Source organism: Rhipicephalus microplus, chromosome 5 (assembly GCF_043290135.1).
Source record: "Rhipicephalus microplus isolate Deutch F79 chromosome 5, USDA_Rmic, whole genome shotgun sequence".
Taxonomy (NCBI): Eukaryota; Metazoa; Arthropoda; class Arachnida; order Ixodida; family Ixodidae; genus Rhipicephalus; species Rhipicephalus microplus.
In genome coordinates, this window is record NC_134704.1 from 157,043,992 (window position 1) to 157,066,034 (window position 22,043).

Below are 22,043 nucleotides of genomic sequence, written 5' to 3' on the forward strand. Positions count from 1 at the left end.
TCGGAAATGCAGCCGCCGCAGCCGGGATTGGATCCCGCGACCTACGGGTCAGCAGCCAAGTACCTTAGCCACTAGACTACCGCGGCGGGCATACCTCTACCTCATAACATTGTGCATTTTTGAAGTTACATATCAACCTTTCTCATTCGTGCTTCGCATGTCATCGATGCCCCTGTACGTGGGATCTGCCAAACTTTTTTTCATCAAAATTTGAAATTCATTTTTTCCCCATTACAATTACTGCCGGTTTAATGGCCGATCTCCTATGGTGGGTACGAGCCAAGGCATAGGTACAAGCAAGCAAGCAAGCACCTCCAAGGGCTAGGGTGAGTGCAATATTAGAGAAATGATTTGGCCCTTGGGAAGATCGGGTTATAATTGCTGGGGTTATTGGTTCAGAGTTTTCCTGGCCCCGATTTATTTTCGTTGCTCAGCTTACCGAGCCATGACCCGAAGTTCATAAATTTCTGATAAACGTAATTGGAACTTGACTGTTATTTTTAGGTTTCATTCTTCATGAGATAGGTGCTTGCACGCTAATCTGCACTTTAACAGAACTAATGAGTTTGCCCCTGTGATGTTTACATAAATGCTCTGAATACTAAGAATAGCCACGCGTGGTCGTTTCTTTTGTTTGTGAACTTTTTTTCTTTGCACATTGAAAAAGCATTCGTGCAACACGAGACACTATGTGCAGTTGGGCTGAACTCCATGCCGGGCAATGGCCGTGTGTGCCATACATCATCCTGCTAGAAGTGTGAATTGGGCGTCGAGAGCGAGGCACAAGCCTGGTGTTGAACTCCATTTGAGATACTTATGTATGTGTCACTGGCAAGCTTTTTGTCATATTATTATAAACTCTCAAGGTCCAGCCAAACTGTAGCATGTTGGTCCTGCTTTCAAGATGTTCACTCTTAAAAGCCACACAAAAAAGTCTGCATCATTTGCAAATATAATTATTTTCGTTGAGGAGAGCCATAATTTCTTGGTGAAGGCAGTGCATTTTTAAGTTTCTTTGCTGCCATTACACAAATACTAGATTTGACATTTCCCTCTGCCATGCACAAAACTAGGCACAATGATTAAATCGCATTTATTGTTTTTTTTTCAGCCAATGTCATTTTGTTCATGATCCATTCCGGGTGTACAATTGCTGTGGACAATGTGCTAATTTGAGTTGTCAAGGAAACCGTCAAAGGCCACATATTCAGAACAGAATACTATAAGAAGACTCCAGAGAAGAAAAAAGAGGATCCGGTATGTCTTACGATTATGCGCTTGTTGCAAATGTTGCAGTCTCGTGCAGATATCCACCACTCTTACAATTCAAGGATTGAGGTAACCACCAGAAAAAAAAATGTAAGAGCATCTTGTCAAGGGCTGCTATACTGAAATGCTAAAAAGAAAGTATAAACGCATGCGCTTTCATAAAAGTACTGAGACGATGCCAACTTTTCAGAAAGTTTTATATAGACACTCTGAAAACAGAACCATAAAAACATGTTTTTATACAATCTATGAATTGAAAATGCAAGTGACACGATAGATGAAGCTAGTATCTCTACACACGCAGCTGTTTCCAATGTTGGAAATATATGACCATAACAACGGCTAGTATAAAACATACGATGATGGGAGTGACATTGATTTTAGAGCAGAAAAATGGTGCTTTTCAGAGAAAATGGCAGCACATTCAGAACATCCTGAAATTAAAGCATCACTTAAACACTCATAGATATTATTTATGAATAAATATATTGCATGTGCTATAAATACTTCAAATGGCAAGAGAGAAATAATTGAACAGATGGACGGCCATTGAACACAAATACGGGCAACATATATTCAAAATACCATAACTTACGGCAGACATGATATAGAAGCAATTAAGCTGAGTAAATTTCAAAAGTAGTTACAGTCCCATGTAAATATTGCCAAAGTAGCAGTTTAATATTGGTACATATTCAATATGTTTTCATACTTCGTCAAAACAGCAAACATTAAAAATTGAAACTAAAATCAGCTTAATGCGCTATGCACTTGAAATGAAAGTTTTTGTGGGATAAAGCCAAAGCTGATGAGTTCTAAATGCAATCAGTCGGACATCACAGCCGTCACAGTAATAATTAGTAAATAGCACATATCAAAATAATCTCGCGCATATTTCATAGAAATAGCTTGTCAGGTACATGTACATATTGCCACGAGCGAATTAACAGAGACAGCCAGGAGTCGACGGCTTGCCCGCACCCAGACTAGGAAGCAATGTTCTCTTCTTTCTCCACTTCCAAGCGATTTCACACTACAGTTGATGGCTCATACCCATTTACCTGTGACATTATTCCCTCTCCTCAAAAAGCATCCTTTCGATGCTGGTGATGAGCGTTGAAAAAAAAAAAGAGAAATAAAAGATGCTACTATGGAATCTAACAACTGCATCGTGAGGCAAAAAAAAAAATGGGCTGGTATCACAGACGTACTTAATTGAGAAAGGAGTTAGGACACAAGACACACCAGAAAGAAACAAAAGTGAAAAAAAAAAAGTAGTCATTGCATGATAAGTCAGTCCACGTTCGATTGACGACGCGAGAAATATGGCTTGAGCCTTGACACATGCAGCACATCACTTTGTGGAAATCGACGGCAACGTCTTGAGGTGCCCTTAGGGAGAACTTCGTATGTAACGTCGCTGAGTCGGCGTAGAACTTTGTACGAGCTGAAGTAGCGCCGTAGCAACTTTTCAGAGTGACCACGCTGTCGGATGGGGGTCCACATCCAAACTTCATTGCCTGGTCGGAAGGTAACCTCTTGGTGTGTAAGGTTGGAGCGGCGTGCGTCGGCAGTTTGGCGAGTCTGAATACGGCGTCGAGCAAGTTGACGGGCTTCCTCGACGTGTTGAGTGAACAAGGCAGCGTCCGCGTTGAACATGCCCAGGTTGCTGGGAAGGAGCATTGCGTCGAGCATTGTAGTGACCTCTCGACCATGAACTAAGCGAAATGAGGTGAAACCTGTACTCTCTTGGACTGCTGTATTGTAAACAAAAGTTACGAAAGGGAGTACATCGTCCCAGTTCTTGTAATCAATGGCCAGATACATTGACAACATATCTGCAATGGTCTAGTTCAATCGTTCAGTTAGTCCGTTTCTTTGGGGGTGATAACCCGTGGTTTTCAGATGTTCTGTACGACTTAGTTTCAGCACTTTTTGAAGCATCTCTGCGGTTAAAGCTGTCACACGATCAGTAATTATCACAGCTGGTGCTCCGTGACGAAGGACGATGCTGGTGATGAAAAACTGGGCGATTTCGGCTGCGGTAGCTTTGGGCAGGGCCTTTGTTTCACTGTAACATGTTAAATAATCGGTGGCGACCACGATCCACCGGTTTCCAGACGAAGACGTGGGAAACGATCCGAGCAAGTCAATGCCAATTTGATGGAATCGTGTTTTCGGTGTGGGGATAGGCTGTAGTAGTCCTGCTGGTTGGACAGGTGGAGTGTTATGGCGTTGGCAACCGCGGCATGTGCGGACGTACTGCTTGACTGTCTTCACGAGGCGTGGCCAGTAGTAGGAGCGGCGAATTCTTTTCAAGGTGCGCGTGTAGCCAAGGTGTACGCATGATGGTTTGTCGTGACAAGCATGTAAAATATCGTCAGGAAGCGAGGTCAGCGCAACCAGTAGGTAAGTAGCCTGGGTATGATGGAAATTCTTCTTATAAAGGACTCCATCCCTGATGCAGAATGAGGCCAGTGAGCATGCGAAGTTTCGAGGAAGACTTCTTTCTCGGCCTTGGAGGTAGTCAATCAGCGGACTTGGCTCCACGTCGTCGCGTTGTTATTGAGCCAAGTCGGTTGCTGATACAGAGGAAAGGAATGTATCATCCTCTTCAACGTCCGCGTTCATACTTCCGAATGGCACACGTGAGAGACTGTCAGCATCGGTGTGTGTGTCCTGATTTGTGAATGATTGTAACACAAAATTCGTGCAGCCGAAGGCTCCACTGTGCTAGACGACCGGAAGGATCTTTGAGGTTGGCGAGCCAGCATAAAGAATGGTGGTCGCTAACTACCCTGAATGGGCGACCGTACAAATAAGGCCGAAACTTTGTTATAGCCCGAACAACGGCTAAGCTTTCTTTTTCTGTTGCAGAGTAGTTTTCTCTGCGGATGATAATGTTCGACTTGCATAGGCAATGACGCGCTCTACGCCATTGTGCATTGAACCAATACAGCTCCAAGTCTGACGTTGCTGGAATCCGTGTGTACCTCTGTGGCAGCGTTTTCGTCAAAGTGACTACGTACAGGTGGGGCTTGGAGATGGTTTCGTAGTAGCGTGTCAAAGGTGTGACGCTGATCCCGACCCCCAAACAAGTAATACGCCATCTTTTGTTAGTTCATTTAGAGGCTCAGTGATTTTAGAAAAACCTTTGACGAGGCATCTGTAATATGCACACAGTCCCAGAAATCGGCGGAGATCGTGCTTGTTCGTTGGCACAGGAAATGCGGCAACAGCACTCGTTTTCTCAGGGTCTGGGTGTATACTACCGGCGTGGCTGACAACATGACCAAGGAACTTCAGTTCCTTGAAAGCAAAGTGGCATTTCTCAGGTTTTAGAGAAAGTCCAGCTGTTCGAATCGCCTGAAGAACTGTCTGTAAGCGCTGGACATGCTGCTCAAATGTGTCCAACAAGACGACCAGATCGTCGAGGTAGACAAGACACGATTGCCATTTTAGCCCAGAAAGAACCGTGTCCATCATTCTTTGAAAAGTAGCAGGCGCCGAGCATCAGCCAAAAGGAAGGACTTTGAACTCAGGAGTTTGTCAGGAGTAATGAAGGCGGTCTTTTCGCGATCGCGATCATCAACAGCAATTTGCTAATAGCCACTGCGTAGATCCATGGAAGAAAAGTAACGAGCGTTCTGAATGTGGTCCAGCGAGTCATCTATTCGAGGTAAAAAATACACGTCTTTCTTTGTGATCTCATTCAACTTTCGATAGTCGACGCAAAATCGCAGGGTACCATCTTTTTTCTTTACTAACACAACAGGCGACGCCCAGGGACTGGTCGATGGATGGATTACATCGTCCTTGAGCATCTGCTGGACCTGTTGGCGTATAGAGTCTTGTTCTTTTTGCGAGACTCTGTAGGCATGTCGTCGTATAGGTCTTTCGGTAGGCCCAGTCATGAGGCAATGCTTGGCAAGTGGTGTTTGGTTCACTTTCGAAGTCGTAGCAAGGCAGTCCCGAAATGAGCTGAGTATCTTCAAAAGATGTTCCCGTTGTACAGACGGTAGATTCTGGTTTACGTTGAGAGTGCTTGCGAATGTCATGGCGGAATGGTCGAATGGACGAAAGGGTAGATAATGTTGAGGCACCAGGGACGTCAGCAATATCCTCAAGCTATGTGATCGCAGTGTGTTTGGTAAGATGGCGATACTCCTCGCTGAAATTTGTGACTAATAGGCAAACCTACTTCCTCCTGGGCTGAATACTTGGACAACGCAGATTTGTTGTGCAAAAAGTAGGGACAAATTTTATTCCGCAATTACAGCATTGAGGATGTCTTGGTCACATTCAACGCTGATAACGAGGCTGCTGAGGGGAGGCAGAGAAACAGGTTCGGAGGACACTGGTAGGGCCGCCTTCGGTAACTAGGTGTTCTCAGGTTCAGGATGAAACGGGTCCTCGAACGACAGCTGCAAGTCTCGTAGGTCAATAAATGCGCCGTATTCGTGAAGAAAGTACAGTCCCAGAATAAGTGGACGGGAGCACACAGGTAATACGAGGGAAGACCCTGTGAACGTCGAAGCACGGACTCGAACACGTGCTGTGTACATTCCAGTCGGCGTGACGAGGTGGCCCCCTGCCGTGCGCAACGAGGGTTCTTGCCAAGGGGTAGTTACCTTCCTCAGTTGGGATGCCAGGGCGCTGCTCATAACCGAACAATCGGCGCAGGTGTCGACGAGGGCAGTCACGACGTGATTATCGACGTGTACGGTGATGTCGGCGGAAACAGTCTTACGACCTTTGGAAACTACTGAAAAATCAGAACGGTCTTCGTCGGGTCTTTGCATCATCGAGGGGGGGCTCTTTGGCAGTTCGTTGGGATGCGGCTTCACCCCTAAGAGCCGCGGTTTCTAGTTTCCCCTGTGGAAACTCGGTGACCGGCCTCTGAAAGGAGCATAAGATGACGAGGGAATGCTAGGTGATGGGGGGCGGCGAGGTGATGGTGATTGTGATTGGGGGCGTTGACCAAAACGAGGATCTTGCTGGCCCATAAGGTACGCTTGGATGTCGCGGGGACGCTCACCGTAACGTGGAAATCGAGCATCAGCGTGGAAGCCACGGAGACCAAGTTGGCAGTACTGGCAATTGCAATAGACGTGACCTCCTTCGCCACAGTGGTAGCAGAGTGGACGGTTATTCGACGTACGCCACACGCTGGCATTTGTGCCGTTCTGTCGCGATCCAGACGGATGATAAGTGGGTGCAGTTGGAAACCTTGAGGCTGGTGGCGGAGTCTAAGAGGTGCCCTGAAATTGATGGCCAGCCTGATCCATTGTCCGCATAGTGGGATCGGGAGCATGCGGTACAGGAGATCGCAGGGCGGCCGCATAAGTCAGCACAGGAGGCTCAGGCCTTGTTGGTGCAAGTGGGGTGACCACCTGTCTGACCTCATTTTAGATGAAGTCTGCCGGAGCATTTACGGGTGATTGGGGTCCCGCTGCTTGGAATTGGCGCAGCTCGTCTCGCACGACGCTTCATATGGAACTCTGCGAGGGCATGCCTCTCGCTGTTAGGCCGGATAGAGCATGCAGCAGTGGTGACGTCGTGGCGTTCATACTGTGACGACATATGCTGGAGAGTACGCTCCACTGTGGTTGCCTCATTTATGAACTCGGCCACAGTCGTCGGTGGATTGCGCACGAGCCCGGCGAAGAGCTGCTCTTGTACCTCATGCATTAAATGCTGCATCTTCTTTTCCTCAGACATTGCAGGTTCGACACTCTTGAAAAGTCGAAGCATGTCCTAGACAAACATCGAAACTCTCTCGTTAGGTTGTTGGTTCCGAGACGAGCTGGCCTGCTCTGCCCTCTCCTTCCTTTCGGCACTGCGGTACGCATCACGAAACAGTCGGCTGAACTCTTGCGTTGTCGCAAAGAAACCCTCGGGTTTTCACCACGTTTTGGCAGAGTCTTCCAAAGAAAAATAAACTCTCTGCAGCTTGCAAGCTTTATCCCATTCGTTGATGCTGGCAACTCGATCGAAGTGGTCAAGCCAGTCATCAACATCGTCATCAATGTCTGCATGAAATGAGCGTGGTGATTGCGGCGCATGAAAAACATGCGGGAGGAAAGAATAGGTCTATTCGATTCAGCCTAGGTTTTCTGCACTTTCTGCACTTTTTCATGGTGCGCTGCATCTAGGTCCTCGATTCCCGAAGGTGCAGCGGCGCCCCCTGTACCAACGTCGATTGTGGCGGGTGCAGGTAAGGTGCTGCCGCGGTGCCGCGAACCCTTGAACCTCCCATCGCGAGGGTGCAGCATTTTGGGTGCAGTCACACAACCTGCTCCCCGCGCATGCTTAGCAGACAGCAGACGACAACGCGACCAGCAGACGACAAATATGCCGGTGGTCGCGGACATCGACGGTGTCCAGACCGAAATTTTTCCCATCGTGGACAAGTTTGGAGTTATCGTCTTTGACGGCGACGCCGAACTCTACACTACCACAGGTAATTTTGGAAAAGCATGCTGGACCATTTGTCCGCTCACTGGCCCGACGGGGACATTTCTTCATTACCCTTTGTTTTTTTTGTGGTTGCTGTTTTGCCTTTTTCAGATGGGAGACAAGTGCGGGTAGTTTGTGCGTCGGGTTGTCTTGCCAATGCTGACCCGACAAACGAGCATGCCATGCCGGCTATGCCTACAACGCAGCCAACACCGCCAAACAATGCTGAGCCAACGACGCAGGCGTCCGCTGCTGCAGCTGCTGCGCTTTCTCCGGGTTGTGCGCGTCGCGACGACTCGGAAGAAGCTCTATGGAGCGGTCGGAGGACCAGATTTTTGATTGAAAATTATAAGGAGAATTTCAGAAACATCGGCAAGAAGGGAGGACTGAGGTGAGGCAGTGATGAGCACGTTGGTGATAAGCACGTGTGCGTTACTTTGTTAACTTTTTTTCTTGCTCACAGGAACAAAAAGCAGTTGTTCCTATACATGACGGATGCCCTGAATGAGGAATTCGAGTGCTCCCCGAGTGTGCTCCAAGTGATGAATAAGTGGAAATCACTTGAAAGAGCCTACAAAAGAGCCCGAGAAAACAATCGGAAGTCCGGTAGCGGAACTGTGGAGTGTAGGTTTGAAGAGTAAGTTTTCAGTGCTTATTATATCTTCCTTCTGAGTGCGTAATTCTGTCCATAACCAACTTCTATTTCATGCGTAGAAAAAGAAAACAAAAAACTTGCACAGTGGCACGCACTTAAGTGGTTTTTCTTTTCACTCGAACCAGCTTATTGAAGCAGCCTTCTCCCTTACTGAATTTTTTTTCTGCAGAACAAATATGCCCTACAGTAAACCCCAATGTGCCCCCAAAAAAGTTATCATGCAAAACAACCTGCATGCAACAAAAGAGCTGTTAGGAGTTTCAAAAATGTTTTTGAAAACCCCAGTTTTTTGTTTTTAAAGTGGCAGGGCTTGTGCAAAATAAATTTAGTTAGCAATCATGCATCTCTTTCTCATTTCTTTGCACTACATGCAACCAGTCGCCCAAAGTCACATTACGCTAAAGCATTAGGAAAGCCTGAGTCTCTAGCAAGTCTGGAGCTTCAGCTATTTTTGTCATCCTTGTTATGGGAACTGTAGACAGGCGATTGCACCACTGTAGGGTGCACTTATGGTTCCTACAAGTCGTGTGGTCCGGCCACAATTTGTTTGTATTCCATTATGCACTAGTAGCACTACTTTGTTTGCACACGTCAACCCAGAGATCCTCTGTTGCACTATTTGCCGGTTATGAATGCAATAATAAACCGAACTGGCTGATTTTCCATTGTCTTTCTCCTGCCTTAACATGAAAGATAATTGAAAGAGAATGATGTTGAAGCTAAAGTTTAAGAGGGCTTGTCTTTCCTCTTGTGATAACTTTGGCTCAAGCGACATTTCCTGTTCAACAGATCACATCATTGCAAGCCTCTATCTTCTCCTAAACTTCTTTATAGTGCGAGTGCAAGTCAGTCAGTCAGTCAGTTTATTTTCCTTAAAGACCCCCAATGGGGGTATTACATAAGGGGTGGGAATAATATTTAACAAACGTAATCAATACATGGGTTTCAACTATATACATTTCTTCATATTACAAGGAAATATGCATGTACAATAAATAACACACGTAACCAACATGTAATTCAAAAAAGCACTTTAAAAGTTATTTGTTAGAAGATGGTCAGTGACATGTTGTGCAAAAGAAGATGGACATATTATGTCGACAATGGAAAAAGGGAGGTCGTTCCAGTCTTTTGCTGTGCGGGAAAAAAATGACGCGAGAAATGTTGATGTTCGAGCGCGCATTAATGAAACCTGCTGCGTGTGGCTTGTCCTGGCTGATATGCGTGTTGCGGGTTTGATGTAAGATGGTTGATGCAGGATTGAACTGTGAAAAAATTTATGGTAAAGACAAAGAGAAGAAATGCGCCGACGAAGAGCGAGCGATGGAAGATTGGATAGTAATTTTAGTGATGTGACGCTGATGTCGTATGAATACGAAGAATGAATGAAGCGAGCTGCACGGTTTTGAACTGATTCTAGAGCGCAGATGAGGTATGCTTGGTGCGGGTCCCAGATGGCGGATGCGTATTCCAATTTCGGTCGAACTAGTGATGTGTAGGCAAGTAATCTTACTTGCATTGGAGCACTTTTGAGGTGACGTTTTAAAAAGCCTAAGGTTTTGTTAGACGATGAAATGATGTTTTGGACATGCGTACGCCAGATCAGATCGCTAGTCACGGTGACACCTAGGTATTTATAAGAGTTAGTCAGTTCTAGGGGTAAGCTGTTGATTGTGTACGGAAACATGAGCGGATTATTGCTACGCGTAAATGACATAGTTTTGCATTTATTTACGTTTAGTGTCATTAACCAAGTGGTACACCATTTCGAAACGTTAGTAAGATCGTTCTCTAAGGTTAACTGGTCAGAGGTGTTTAGTATTGTGCGGTAGACAACGCAGTCATCTGCGAACATACGTATATTACTGGTTACATGCAAAGGTAAGTCGTTAATATAGATTAAAAATAGTAGCGGGCCAAGGACGGAGCCTTGAGGGACACCTGATGTTACTGGGATGGCAGTAGACAGGTGGTTATTTACAGCGACGCGTTGTGATCGATTAGTAAGGAACTCTATTATCCATTTTATGACGGTGGGATGTAAATTTAGTTGGGAAAGTTTAGCGAACAATCGTTGATGAGGCACCTTATCGAATGCTTTAGCATAATCAAGAAAAACGGCATCAGTTTGCACGTTAACGTCGAGGTTAGTATGAATGTCATGCAAGAAGGCTGCCAGCTGTGTTTCACACGACAACCCCTTGCGGAAGCCGTGTTGTGAAGGGTGAAAAAAATTATTGCTGTCGAGAAAATTCATTATGTGGGAGTAGATGACATGCTCCATGATCTTGCAGGGGACGCTTGTTAGGGAGATGGGGCGATAGTTAAGTGGAGAGTTTCTATCGCCTGATTTGAAGACCGGAACGACCTTCCCTATCTTCCAGTCACATGGGATGATTCCTGAGGAAAGGGACTGGGAAAATATTAGAGCAAGAAAAAGCGAAGCACTCTCTTTAACATTTTTTAGAATTTTGGAATTGATACCATCCATGCCCGCAGAGGATGACAATTTCATTTTTTCTATTATAGACAATATTCCATTTGCGCAGAAATTGATTGCTGGCATGTCATGATTACAATTAAAGCCAAGTGAAGGTATGCGGGAGTGTATGCTTGGTTCATCAGTAAAAACTGTAGCAAAAGAAGCGTTGAATAGATTCGCACATTCCCCGTCAGTAATAGCTTCACCAGATTCAAGGGTTAGTACAGTGTCACGCGGTTTGTCAGCCTTAAGTGTTTTCCAGAACTGTCTGGGATTAGTCTGCAGTAGCTTGGGTAGGTCTGTGTTATAGAAGAAGTTTTTTGCTTTGCGCAGGGCTAAAAGATAATTGCGGTCAGCCTCATAGTACCTATCCCATACACTCGGTTGACCTGCACGTTTGGCAGATCGGAATAAACGTTTCTTTTTATTTTCAAGGCGTTTTAGATTTTTAGTAAACCAGGGTTTGTTGCAGGTGCTTGTGAAGCTGACTTTAGGTATGAATTTATCGGTTAGCTCCGTCAGTTTACCGATAAAGCGGGTCCAATTCGTATCTACTGTGTGTTGATGTAAAGTTGCTTGGAAAGTGTGGAAGAATGCGCTAAGAGCTTCGTTTATTGTTTCGTAATCCCCTCTGTCATATAGATGGATCGTTTTTTTGTAGGTTTCTCGTTTAAGTGGTTGAAAAGAAAAAGTGGCGTGAATTGTCTTATGGTCACTGATTTCGGGTAGATAGTGAATGCGTGACAGGCTTTCAGGATTGTTGGTTAGTATCAGATCCAGGACACTGGCTGTATCTTGCGATACACGTGTTGGCTCTGTGACTAGTTGGGTCATGTTGAAGTTTAGGCAAATATCAAGAAACGCATTAGCTTCACCTACACCCGTAGATGAATGCACATTGCTGGTGCGCCATTCTATTTGTGGGAAGTTAAAATCACCGAATAAAAGTACGTGCGCGTTTGGATGAGCAGACGTGAGCTGGCACATGGCCTGATTAAGTTGGTTGCTAAAATTGGAACTAGCACGGGGTGGTCGGTAGCAAACGCCCAGTACAACGGACTGAGGATGTGCCTTAATAAGTACCCAGAGCATTTCTAGCTCTGTTTTAATATGTACGACTGAGCAAGATAATTGCTCGTGAACAGCAATGAGTACACCGCCACCACGAGTAGATGCGCGGTTATTCCTGTACAACTGGAAGTTTGGTAATTCTGACAGAACTTCGTCATCACGGATGTCATCAGTTAACCACGTTTCGGTAAGTAATAGCACATTGCTTTCAGAGGATGATACAGTGCTAGATATAAGTTCCCGTTTGGGTAGGAAACTGCGAATGTTAGTGTAAATAACAGAAAGTGAAAGAGTTTTGCTAGTAACCGCAACAGCGGTCGTTTTTTTTTCCCGGTGGCTTGATTGCTACGATAGTTCTTTGACGGTGTTTGATTCGGCGTCGAAAATGTAGCGCTTCTGATTCATGTGCAGTGTTTTGAAGTGCATTGAAAATGGCTTGTTGTTACTTCTCGCAAAAGCAATTAGTTGTTTTCTAGCATTTTGGACTGAGCGTGAGAAGTCTTCACCTATGCCGTAACTTGTCCCCTTAAGCTTGCGACCATTCGATAATATTGCAGTTTTTGTCTTGTGCAGAGCAATCTTCACGATTATGGGCCGGGAGCGTTCAGGTGAATGTCGACCGAGACGATGCGCGCGTTCGATATCTCTTGGTTCTAAGTGAACCTGTAGGTTGTCCCGGCAAAGATTCATTACCAGCCGCTCCGATTCAGAAAATGTTTCAGATGCGGAAGGGTCCGGGATACCGTAAAATATTAGGTTGTTTCGCCTTGAGCGATTTTCAGCGTCATCAATACGGGCTTCTAGTGCAAAGATTCTGCAGGAGGTCTGCTCCGTGTTAACGCGCAGGACTTCTATTTCTTTTCGAAGTGGTACCAGAGACTGATAATGACTTTCAAGGTCTGATAATCTTTTGTTCAGTTCGCCAATTGTTTTATCGGTGTTACCGAGCTGAGACTTCAAGCCCTGTACTTCTGCAATTAGTTGTGTTTGACCTGTAGATAGCTTACGCAATTCAGCAAGAAGGTTCTCAGAGATATTTGAAGGGCCAGGGTTAGTTTCAACATCTCCAGCTAGAATTAGTAGTGCACGAATTACATGGACACACTCGGCAATAATAACCATACAGCAATGCGGGCTTGGCAGCTGTACCAGAAAGTAATTACCAGATCTTTTCGAAAAGACAACGTAGGGCTCACCAACCTGCATAGCGGGAGCGAATTGATTAGTGATCCGTGCAGTGGCACAGACACCAAGCCCACAGCGCTCCGTTGAAGGTCCTTGTTCTTTTATAGGTGTCGGGCTCGTGGATGTCGATGATGATGCAACCGTCCAGGCTTGGTTGAGCTCAGCTGCCCAGAGTCCCTCTTCTGGTCGAGCCAGGCATTTGACGATAGGCAGAGGGCATGCGCTGCCTTCGTCGCTTCCAGGACAGCTGAAGCCATGTTCCGCCGGCGCTACCGCATGCGCAAGCGCAGGTAGCAGCAGATGAGCGATGACGTAACGGACCATCTGCATAGCGGGAGCGAATTGATTAGTGATCCGTGCAGTGGCACAGACACCAAGCCCACAGCGCTCCGTTGAAGGTCCTTGTTCTTTTATAGGTGTCGGGCTCGTGGATGTCGATGATGATGCAACCGTCCAGGCTTGGTTGAGCTCAGCTGCCCAGAGTCCCTCTTCTGGTCGAGCCAGGCATTTGACGATAGGCAGAGGGCATGCGCTGCCTTCGTCGCTTCCAGGACAGCTGAAGCCATGTTCCGCCGGCGCTACCGCATGCGCAAGCGCAGGTAGCAGCAGATGAGCGATGACGTAACGGACCATCTGCATAGCGGGAGCGAATTGATTAGTGATCCGTGCAGTGGCACAGACACCAAGCCCACCCGTGCCTTCGTCACCAAAGTGGTGACGAAGGCACGTTGCCATGTACATACTGATGCTTTGATGCCAATTGCATTCAATTTTCAGAGAGATGGCAGACATCATGGATAAGCAACACCATGTCAGCCCAATCGTGACTTATACACAGGGGTGCAAAATGGTCCGAGAGAACAAGGAAACGTAAGTTTGGTCATCAAAGAGAGGTAAAAGCACCACTACTATACAATATATTTTTTCACAGAGAACCAGAGGCTCGAGTGCAAGCTGCAGCCCCAGCCAGCCAGGAGTCTAGTGCTGAGGAAACAGCAGAAGTGCAGAAGCGTAAGGCGAAAGATCCGCCTTTGGTGCAGCTGCTGCAGGAGCTTGAAGAGATTGAAAAAAAACAGGGCTGCTCAACACACAGACCCTGCTGGAACGTTTTGTGACAGCATATGAAGCAAAAAAATAAACTTCTTGTTCTCATGAAGTCTCGTTTTATGGCATTGGTACAAATCACATAGGAAGGTGAAAATCGGAGGAGCAAAGCATGTGAAACACACGATTTCAAGTCTTGACGGCCATGTTCTTGCGTAGCAGTTCACACAAGTATGCAAAACATTTAAAAGTCTCCTCAGCACTGTGTATCGACAATGTTCTTGCAAAGTAGTTCACACAAGCATGTAAAACACTGAACCTGAAGTCTCAGCACTGCGTTTCGGCAATGTTCTTGCGTTGGCGTTTACACATCTCTCCAACAGCTGCAGTGCTTGTGATGGCTCCATCGTTGTCATTTTCAATGTCGTCTTCCCTCGGTAAATCCTCGAAGTTGATCAATGTGCCGCGACTTCTGCTACATAGGTTGTGCAGCACACATGCTGCTGCGACAATGAGGCAACACTGATCAATGGTGTCTGCATCCACAAGATATAACCACCTGAAGCGCTGCTTCAAAATGCCAAAGGCATGTTCAGGCCAGCTATAGAACATGCCAAAGGCATGTTCTATAGCTACGTGTCGCTGGCTGAGCCTCTTATTAAACTTTCGCTTGTAGCGCTCAAACGTGGCCCTGTTGTTCTTGTATGAAGGCAATAGCCATGGAAGGAGCGGGTACGCTGCGTCCCCTAGTAAATAATCGCTGGTGCACTTAGATTCTGCAGCGCCGTAGAAGGGGCTCTCTCTCAGCACACGTGCGTCGTGTACGCTGCCAGGATAACCAACAAAAATGTCAGTGAAACGGCTGTTTGCATCGCAGTTTTTTTGAAGAATGATTGAAGGAAATTTTTTTCTATTGTAGTAGGATGCCGGTGATTCATTCTGGTGCGGAATCTCTATGTGGCAACCATCAATACACCCAATAGTGTTCTTCGGACCTTTACCGTCGCTCCTAGCAGCAAAGCCTGCTTTGATATTCGCCCGCTCTTGATCGCTGGGCCAAGCAATCACTTCATCACTGATGCTAAAGAGAAAGTCAAGAACCCGTTTCAAGCACAAAGACACGGATGACTCGGAGACATCAAAGGTATCCGCGATTCTATACATACTATTCTGCGTGCCCAAGTAGCTGAGAAAAATCGGGCAAGCTTTCTCCACTGGGATTAGGGGGCGTCCTCCCCGCGGCATAGGAAAAAAGGGCGACGACTTGAAGCGCCCCACGAGTGTTTCGAACGTCTCTCTTGACAGCCGAAACAGGCGCTTGAATTCGTAGTCAAAATAACGGGCCACAACTTCCTCGTAGCATCTAGGTGTGCGGTTACGATCGCTGCGGACCAATTGGGCACCAATTTGACACAACACTGCGTCGAGTTCCTCATCTTCACTGTCAGATTCAACCAATTCCATGGCGATGTGGAGTTCCTCCATGTTAACAAATCACGTGCAAATCCTCGGACACACAACTGACACAACTGACAACCGCTTGCCGGTGCGTGCTAAGCCTCACTAGCCCCGTACTGCCCGTACCGTAGCAGACGAAAGGCTTGCACTGCACCTCAACATTCGATTGACATTTTAGCAGTGGCGCTGCTGATGCATTGCATTTGCACCCCGAAACGGGTGCCGAGAAACCTGCGACACTGCTGCACCAGGTGTCGGCACCGGCTGCACCTTTTTGTATACGGTTCCGTGCACTTTTCCTGAATCCAATAGACTTAATAGGCGTCCTTGGTTTGACTCGCCTGGTTGGTAGTCGAGGTTGCCATCTCGTCTTGAGAGAGAGAGGACCGTATTCGGGAGATAGTATTCGCAGGTGGCGACTGCTTCTTGCCGTGGGAGCTGTAGCTGTCTCCGATTAGCTCGGTGTGTCAACTGAAAATCTGGAGCCGAGGCACATTCACCCCGCACCAGTACCACGAGCGAAATAACAGAGACAGCCAGAAGTCGACGTCTTGTCCGCACCCAGACCAGAAAGCAATGTCCTCTTCTTTCTCCGCTTCCAAGCGATTTCACACTACAATTGATGGCTCATGCCCATTTACCTGTAATAATATATGAAGCTACATCACGTATATAAACAATGCAAGTACTTTAGGTAGCATTGTCATTGTGCTAGTTAACAGAATGTATACAAGCCACGTACTCGACGATAGTATACAGTTTTTTAAGACTCGATGTACGATCACACGGTTAAAGTACGGTGTTTTCAATTTCTCAACACCATTTTGGAGCAGTTTCAGAGCAGTTACTAAGAAATATTACACACTGTAGCAGCACTTCACTAAACGTAGCATATTAATCTTAAAAGCTCTAAACATTTTAAAGGGGGAGGAGGGGATCAAAAGTGAAATTTTTTAGTTTTTGTTGTACAGCAATCAAATTTGGCATGCTTATTCGAAATTGCGCTGAATGATAAATGACAAAGTTTCATTTAGCTATCCCTAGTCGTTCTGGAATGATGAATATTTTTATGCATCACTGCACTATGAAACTTGCCCAAAGCCTGGTCTGACAACAAAACATGGCAGAAGCCTACAGTTGCTCTTATATTTCAGCCATTGGGAAGGTTAATGTCGGGTGAACCGACGCGGCGCCTGCGACTCACATAAACAAAACGAGTTGCCGGCGAATGCTGATGCTTGGCCACGGTGTAAGAAGGAGAAGTGACCGAACGACTGCGGCGAGCGGCCGCGACGAGCGCACTTCGTAGCGCTCGCAGTTGGCCGCCTCTCCACTAGATGGCGGGCGTCGTTCTAGCCCTCCCGAGTGGCCGCTTGTTGAGCGCACCCCGTAGTCGAGTGTGACAGCAGCGTCGGCTTTGTTGCTTTGTTCCCGCTATTTTATTTGTCACACCTCGCATGCGTGCTTTATGGCCTCATAAGGCATCAGTGACATGGGGAAGTGCTTCGTTCCGCAGTGCAACAGCGGCTACAAGTCGTGCAAAAAATTCTCGCTCTTCAAGCCGCCCGCAGACGCCGAGAAACTCGCGGCATGGAGGTGGGCGATCCCACGAAAGGACCGTGTTCTGACCCGGAAGGACCTTGTGTGCGAGCGGCATTTTGCTCCACATTTCATGGTGAAGACGTGGGGTGCCGAGTACAAGGAACATATCCTCATGCAAGGTGAGCGTAGAGCTACGTTGGCGAAGGACGCAATACCATCAATTTTTGATGGATGCCCCACTTACCTCACGAAGGAAGTGAAGCCTTCGAGAAAACCGGTGAAGCGGAAAACTAACACCAGTGAGCTGCCAGCCAAGTCATGCCGCCTGTCTCCCAGTATGGAGAATGCAGTCATAGCGCAGCAAATGCACTTGACAATCCACCGGATGGTGATGACAACACGCTTGACTTAACAGAGAACAGAACTGGAATTGCAGAGCTTTGCCCATCCGCCTTTGACGTACTTTGTGAAAGTGCACAGTCCGTGCGTCTTCCCGAATTCTCATGGGCTGTACATCGCGTAGATATGGAGGGCATCTGAGATAATGTGTACTCAAAAATGGCTGTGAAGCAAGATTCTGCGGCAGCGAATCTACATATCTAAGGCAGTGCACATCAAAAGTGACATGAGTATGAACCACGGTGGAAGAATAAGAGGTGTCTCAACGGGGCCGGCTAACCGCTTCAGTGGCGAGCGCGAAGCCTGCTCGTGCTTTTGAGGAGCTCCGCTAGATGGCGCCACATATTCGGTGGCCTTCGGAACGTAAGAAAGCTGCGACAGCGACTTGTTTCACGGGCATGTTCAGCGGAATGGAGTGCCGTGTTTTTGTTTGAAGTATTCAGTGAAGTTCCGTGATGGGAAAAAAGTGTTTCGTGCCTCTTTGCACGACAGGATATAAGTCCTGTCGCGAGAAGTTTTCCTTGTTTTCGGCACCGAAAGAAGAGGAACAACTGAAAGTGTGGCGCCAAGCAATCCCAAGGAAAGACCGGGTGCTGCAACCAACGGACCACGTGTGTGAAAGACATTTTGAGCCGCACCTGGTATCGAAAACATGGACTACCGAATACAAGGGACACGTCCTGATGAGCGTACCATGACGTGCGGAACTTTCAAAGGACGCTGTGCCAACGAAGTTTCCTGATTACCCTGTGTACCTTTCTGAGACGACTAAAAGCAGGAAGCGACTCGCAGAACGACAGCCTCTCCAGCCCGTTCCCCCAGCGAAAAAGAAGAATGCGGCGCCTGTAATGAAGGAGCTTTTTGAACAGCCGCTTTTGATCTCCATAGCCCAGAGCACGGAGGATGCGGCTCCGGCGCACTTTTCGCGGCGCAGCCCGATGAAAGCGCAAATTTTGTTTGTCAACGAATTTGTCAACGAAGGCTGTTTCCTCGCCCTTCGGAACGTTGTTTGATGGCCCACTGGAGCCCTGCCTTCCATCGAAAACATGGGGTTTTCACAGGATTGAATTTGGCCAATCAAAAAGCGTCGTCTTTTCCCAGTTAAAGTGTGTGAAAATCGCCAATGAAGGTGCGTCAAATTCACCACATGTCAACCAGCCAGGCGCAGCTGCGTCGTGTTCTTCAGGAGTCGCAAGCTTTACATCATCATTGGTGGCACCAAGAATTGTGGAGATCGACGCGAGTATGAACATGAAGACGGTGCTCCTAGAAAAGGCAGTGCTGGTAGAAAAGATTCAGCATTCAGGCCCAATATCCACAGTTGCAAATGTCAGAGACCTCCTGAAGCATGTAGAAGAAATCAGGCTCTGTGCTGGAGGGTTAAGTACGCTTGAGTATCCAGATGTGGAGCCAAAAAGTGCATTTGTTGACATGTACGACAAATGGCGGCACAACATCTGCCAAGTCATACTCAACACGGACGCATCCGTTTGCCAAAAATGCACCAGCCTTTCAGACACCTTGCGGATACACCAAAAAAGAAAACTGGTGCAAAAACGCAAAGGGAAGTCTCAGGGTTTGCGCACTTTGCCATGGCAGCAAAACAAAAACAAGATAGCAGCCCAGCGACGTGCTAATTATGCTTTGAAGAGATCGAAAAGTCGCCTTCTCAGGAGGTTCAAGAACCTTTCTGCAGAACTTAAGCAAGCTCGTCAACGCATTGAAACGCTTTCCGAGGAAGAGCTTGATGTCAAACTTAGTCAAATGAATCTTCCAAGCGGACAACTAACCGCAGTCAAAGAGTGCATTTCAGCAGCCCGATTTCAGAATAGGAAAAGCCGGCGTTACACAAAACACTGGCTTTTGATGTGCCTCCTATTCCACATCCGCAGCCCTGCAGCATACTCTTTCCTTCGTGGCAATGATGTGCTACCTTTACCATGTGTAACAACAATTCGGAGGTACTTGAGCTTGGTTAGGGCAAAATGCGGATTTGACAGCCGATTTTTCGCTGCCCTCAAGAAGAAGTTGGCTACGCTGGTTCTGAAAGCGATTTTTCTGCTAGAGGAGGCTGGGGCCTTCGTGGATGCACTGGTGTGTGACGGTGCAAGCACAAATCGCTCCATGTGGAGGGAGTTTGGAATAAGTGAATCGCTGCAGCGCACTAGGCACTCCTTTGTACACCCAGCAGACGACACACGTAGTGTTTATGTCTTTTCAGATGCGCCGCATCTGATGAAGTGTGTGCGTAATCGTCTTCATGCCCAAAAGGTGCTTTGTTTTAATGGTGAGCATGCTCATTGGGCTCATTACGATAAGCTATTTGTTGAGGATGGGAAGCAACCTGCCCACCTGCGTGTCTGCCCTAAGATAACTTTTGCGCACATCAACCCTACAAACACTGAAATGATGCGTGTGAAGCTGGCCACACAAATTTTTAGCCAAAGCGTAGCAGATGGCCTAGAATTCTACTCAACTAGGGGAACAGATGGCCTTCAAAATGTTAAAGGGACAGCGCAGTTCACAAAAAGTTCAATGACCTCTTTGACGCTCTGAACAGGAACCATCCCTAGGAGGGAATTACAAACGGAAGCAAGGATTTAGGGGTTCTTGCTTCCTTCCTGCATTGGCTAAAAATGTGGGAAAAGGAGGCCGCATCAGGCAGGATAGCCCGAGCAAGCTTCTTAACCGAACAGACAGCTGAAGGCCTTCGTGTGACAGTCCTCTCAGCACTGGAGCTGTCAAGATACCTCTTAAAAAGCTGCGGCTTTAAGTATGTTTTGCCGGGGAAGTTTAATCAGGATGTGCTAGAGCGGTTTTTTGGCATCATTCGCCATGTAGGAGGTCAGAATGAGCACCCTTCTATGCCCACTTTCCTTCAACTTTATAATATGCTGTCCTTCTATAGCCTAATGAAGCCACCGAAATTTGGAAATCGCGAACTTCAGGGTAGCCAGGAACGCTGTGCACTAACGCTGACAGACCTAAAGCTTGCTTTCCAAGAAGCTGGTGCACAGACGACAAAGCTCAAGGAGCTGAAAGAAAAACTAGATGGATTAGTTTCAGCAGAAGTGGAATGTGAGGATGTCTTTGATCATGTTTATGAAATCCCAGGGACTTCTGAGTGCATTGTTTATCACCTTGCAGAGTTCATGTGTAGGAAACGTTCTTCGGAACACGGTCTGCCTCGTATATCGAGAAGGCCTGGTTGAAGAAAGTGAAGTGCACAAACAACCGGAAGGAGCTCTTGTTTTGTGCAAAACCAGAGGTGGCCTTCTGCACCCGAAGCGTCATATTTTCCACTTTCTTCAAGCCGCAGAAGCCCACTTTCATAGGCATGAGGCTGACAAGAATGTGTATGAACTCACTGTCGAGAGTGTTCTTGAAGAGCAAAAATTTTCATTTCCTTGTGCAAACACCATTGATTGATTTGTGGGGTTTAACGTCTCAAAACCACCATATGATTATGAGAGACGCCGTAGTAGAGGGCTCCGGAAATTTAGACCACCTGGGGTTCTTTAACGTGCACCCAAATCTGAGTACACGGGCCTACAACATTTCCGCCTCCATCGGAAATGCAGCCGCCACAGCCGGGATTCGATCCCGCGACCAGCGGGTCAGCAGCCGAGTACCTTAACCACTAGACCACCGTGGCGGGGCCTTGTGCAAACCACAAAGAAGAAATCATGGCTACCTTGCTACATGGTTACGTTGCCATGAGAATGAGGCAGTTTTGCAAACAGAGGCTACTTCAAATGAAGAACAAAGCCCAGCAACTGCGCAAGCTTGCCAAGCTGACGTGACTTGGTGGATTGTACTGTGTGCAATTGCCGAAGCAGTGTTTGTTACACGCCTGTTTTACACAAAGAGGGGAAGGACGTGAGTAGAAGTTCTTGTGTTTTCTAGTTCATTGTGCTGTAATGTGTAAATTCTGATGTCTTTAACAAAAAAGTGAAAATGATGGGGCTACGGCGCCGAAAGTCGAAAGTACGCGAGTTATGAGGCGCGCCGTAGTGGAAGATAGCTTCGTATTAATTTTGACCACCTGGGGATGGTTAACGTGCCCGGAATCTCGAACACACGGGTGTTCTTGCTTTTCACTTTCATCATAAAAGCAGCGGGGAATCGCGTCCGTGGGCTCAGCAGCACAACGCCATAGCCACGAAGCTACCGCAGCGGTTAGCGGAGAAATGCAGTCGCAAAAGTGATTTTTCGAGTTTTCAGTGGGGGGTCATCATTAGCTTCCTATTTTTATGCAACAGTAGTGCTTGCCTCTTAGGTGCGGTATAGCAGTGTTAGATTTAATCCCCTGCACGACTGCCATATTTCTGTTGTAGGCTAAACGAAAATAGCGGCCGCATGCCGTGTGCACATAACGTAGCGCCAGCTGATTGTACCCATCCCGTTTTAAACGCCCGCGTTGCGTAGGAGACAGGTTTCCTTGCGATCTCTCGTGCTGCATCGAATAGAGCAAAGACG

General features: G+C 47.0%; 1 protein-coding gene across 1 annotated transcript; it reads right to left on the reverse strand.

Annotated features, from left to right (window-relative positions):
* Positions 1-1,449: 1,449 nt before the first annotated feature.
* On the reverse strand, positions 1,450-14,117 carry LOC119187511 (uncharacterized). The gene has a single exon (XM_037435648.2). It carries the CDS (start codon positions 13,914-13,916, stop codon positions 12,282-12,284), a length of 1,635 nt encoding a protein of 544 aa, XP_037291545.2. The 5' UTR covers positions 13,917-14,117; the 3' UTR covers positions 1,450-12,281.
* Between the last annotated feature and the right edge of the window lie 7,926 nt (positions 14,118-22,043).

What these genes read in the sequence shown, in the direction of transcription:
- LOC119187511 (XM_037435648.2), bottom strand. Translation starts at nt 13,916, where the DNA reads ATGATGTCTGCCATCTCTCTGAAAATTGAATGCAATTGGCATCAAAGC.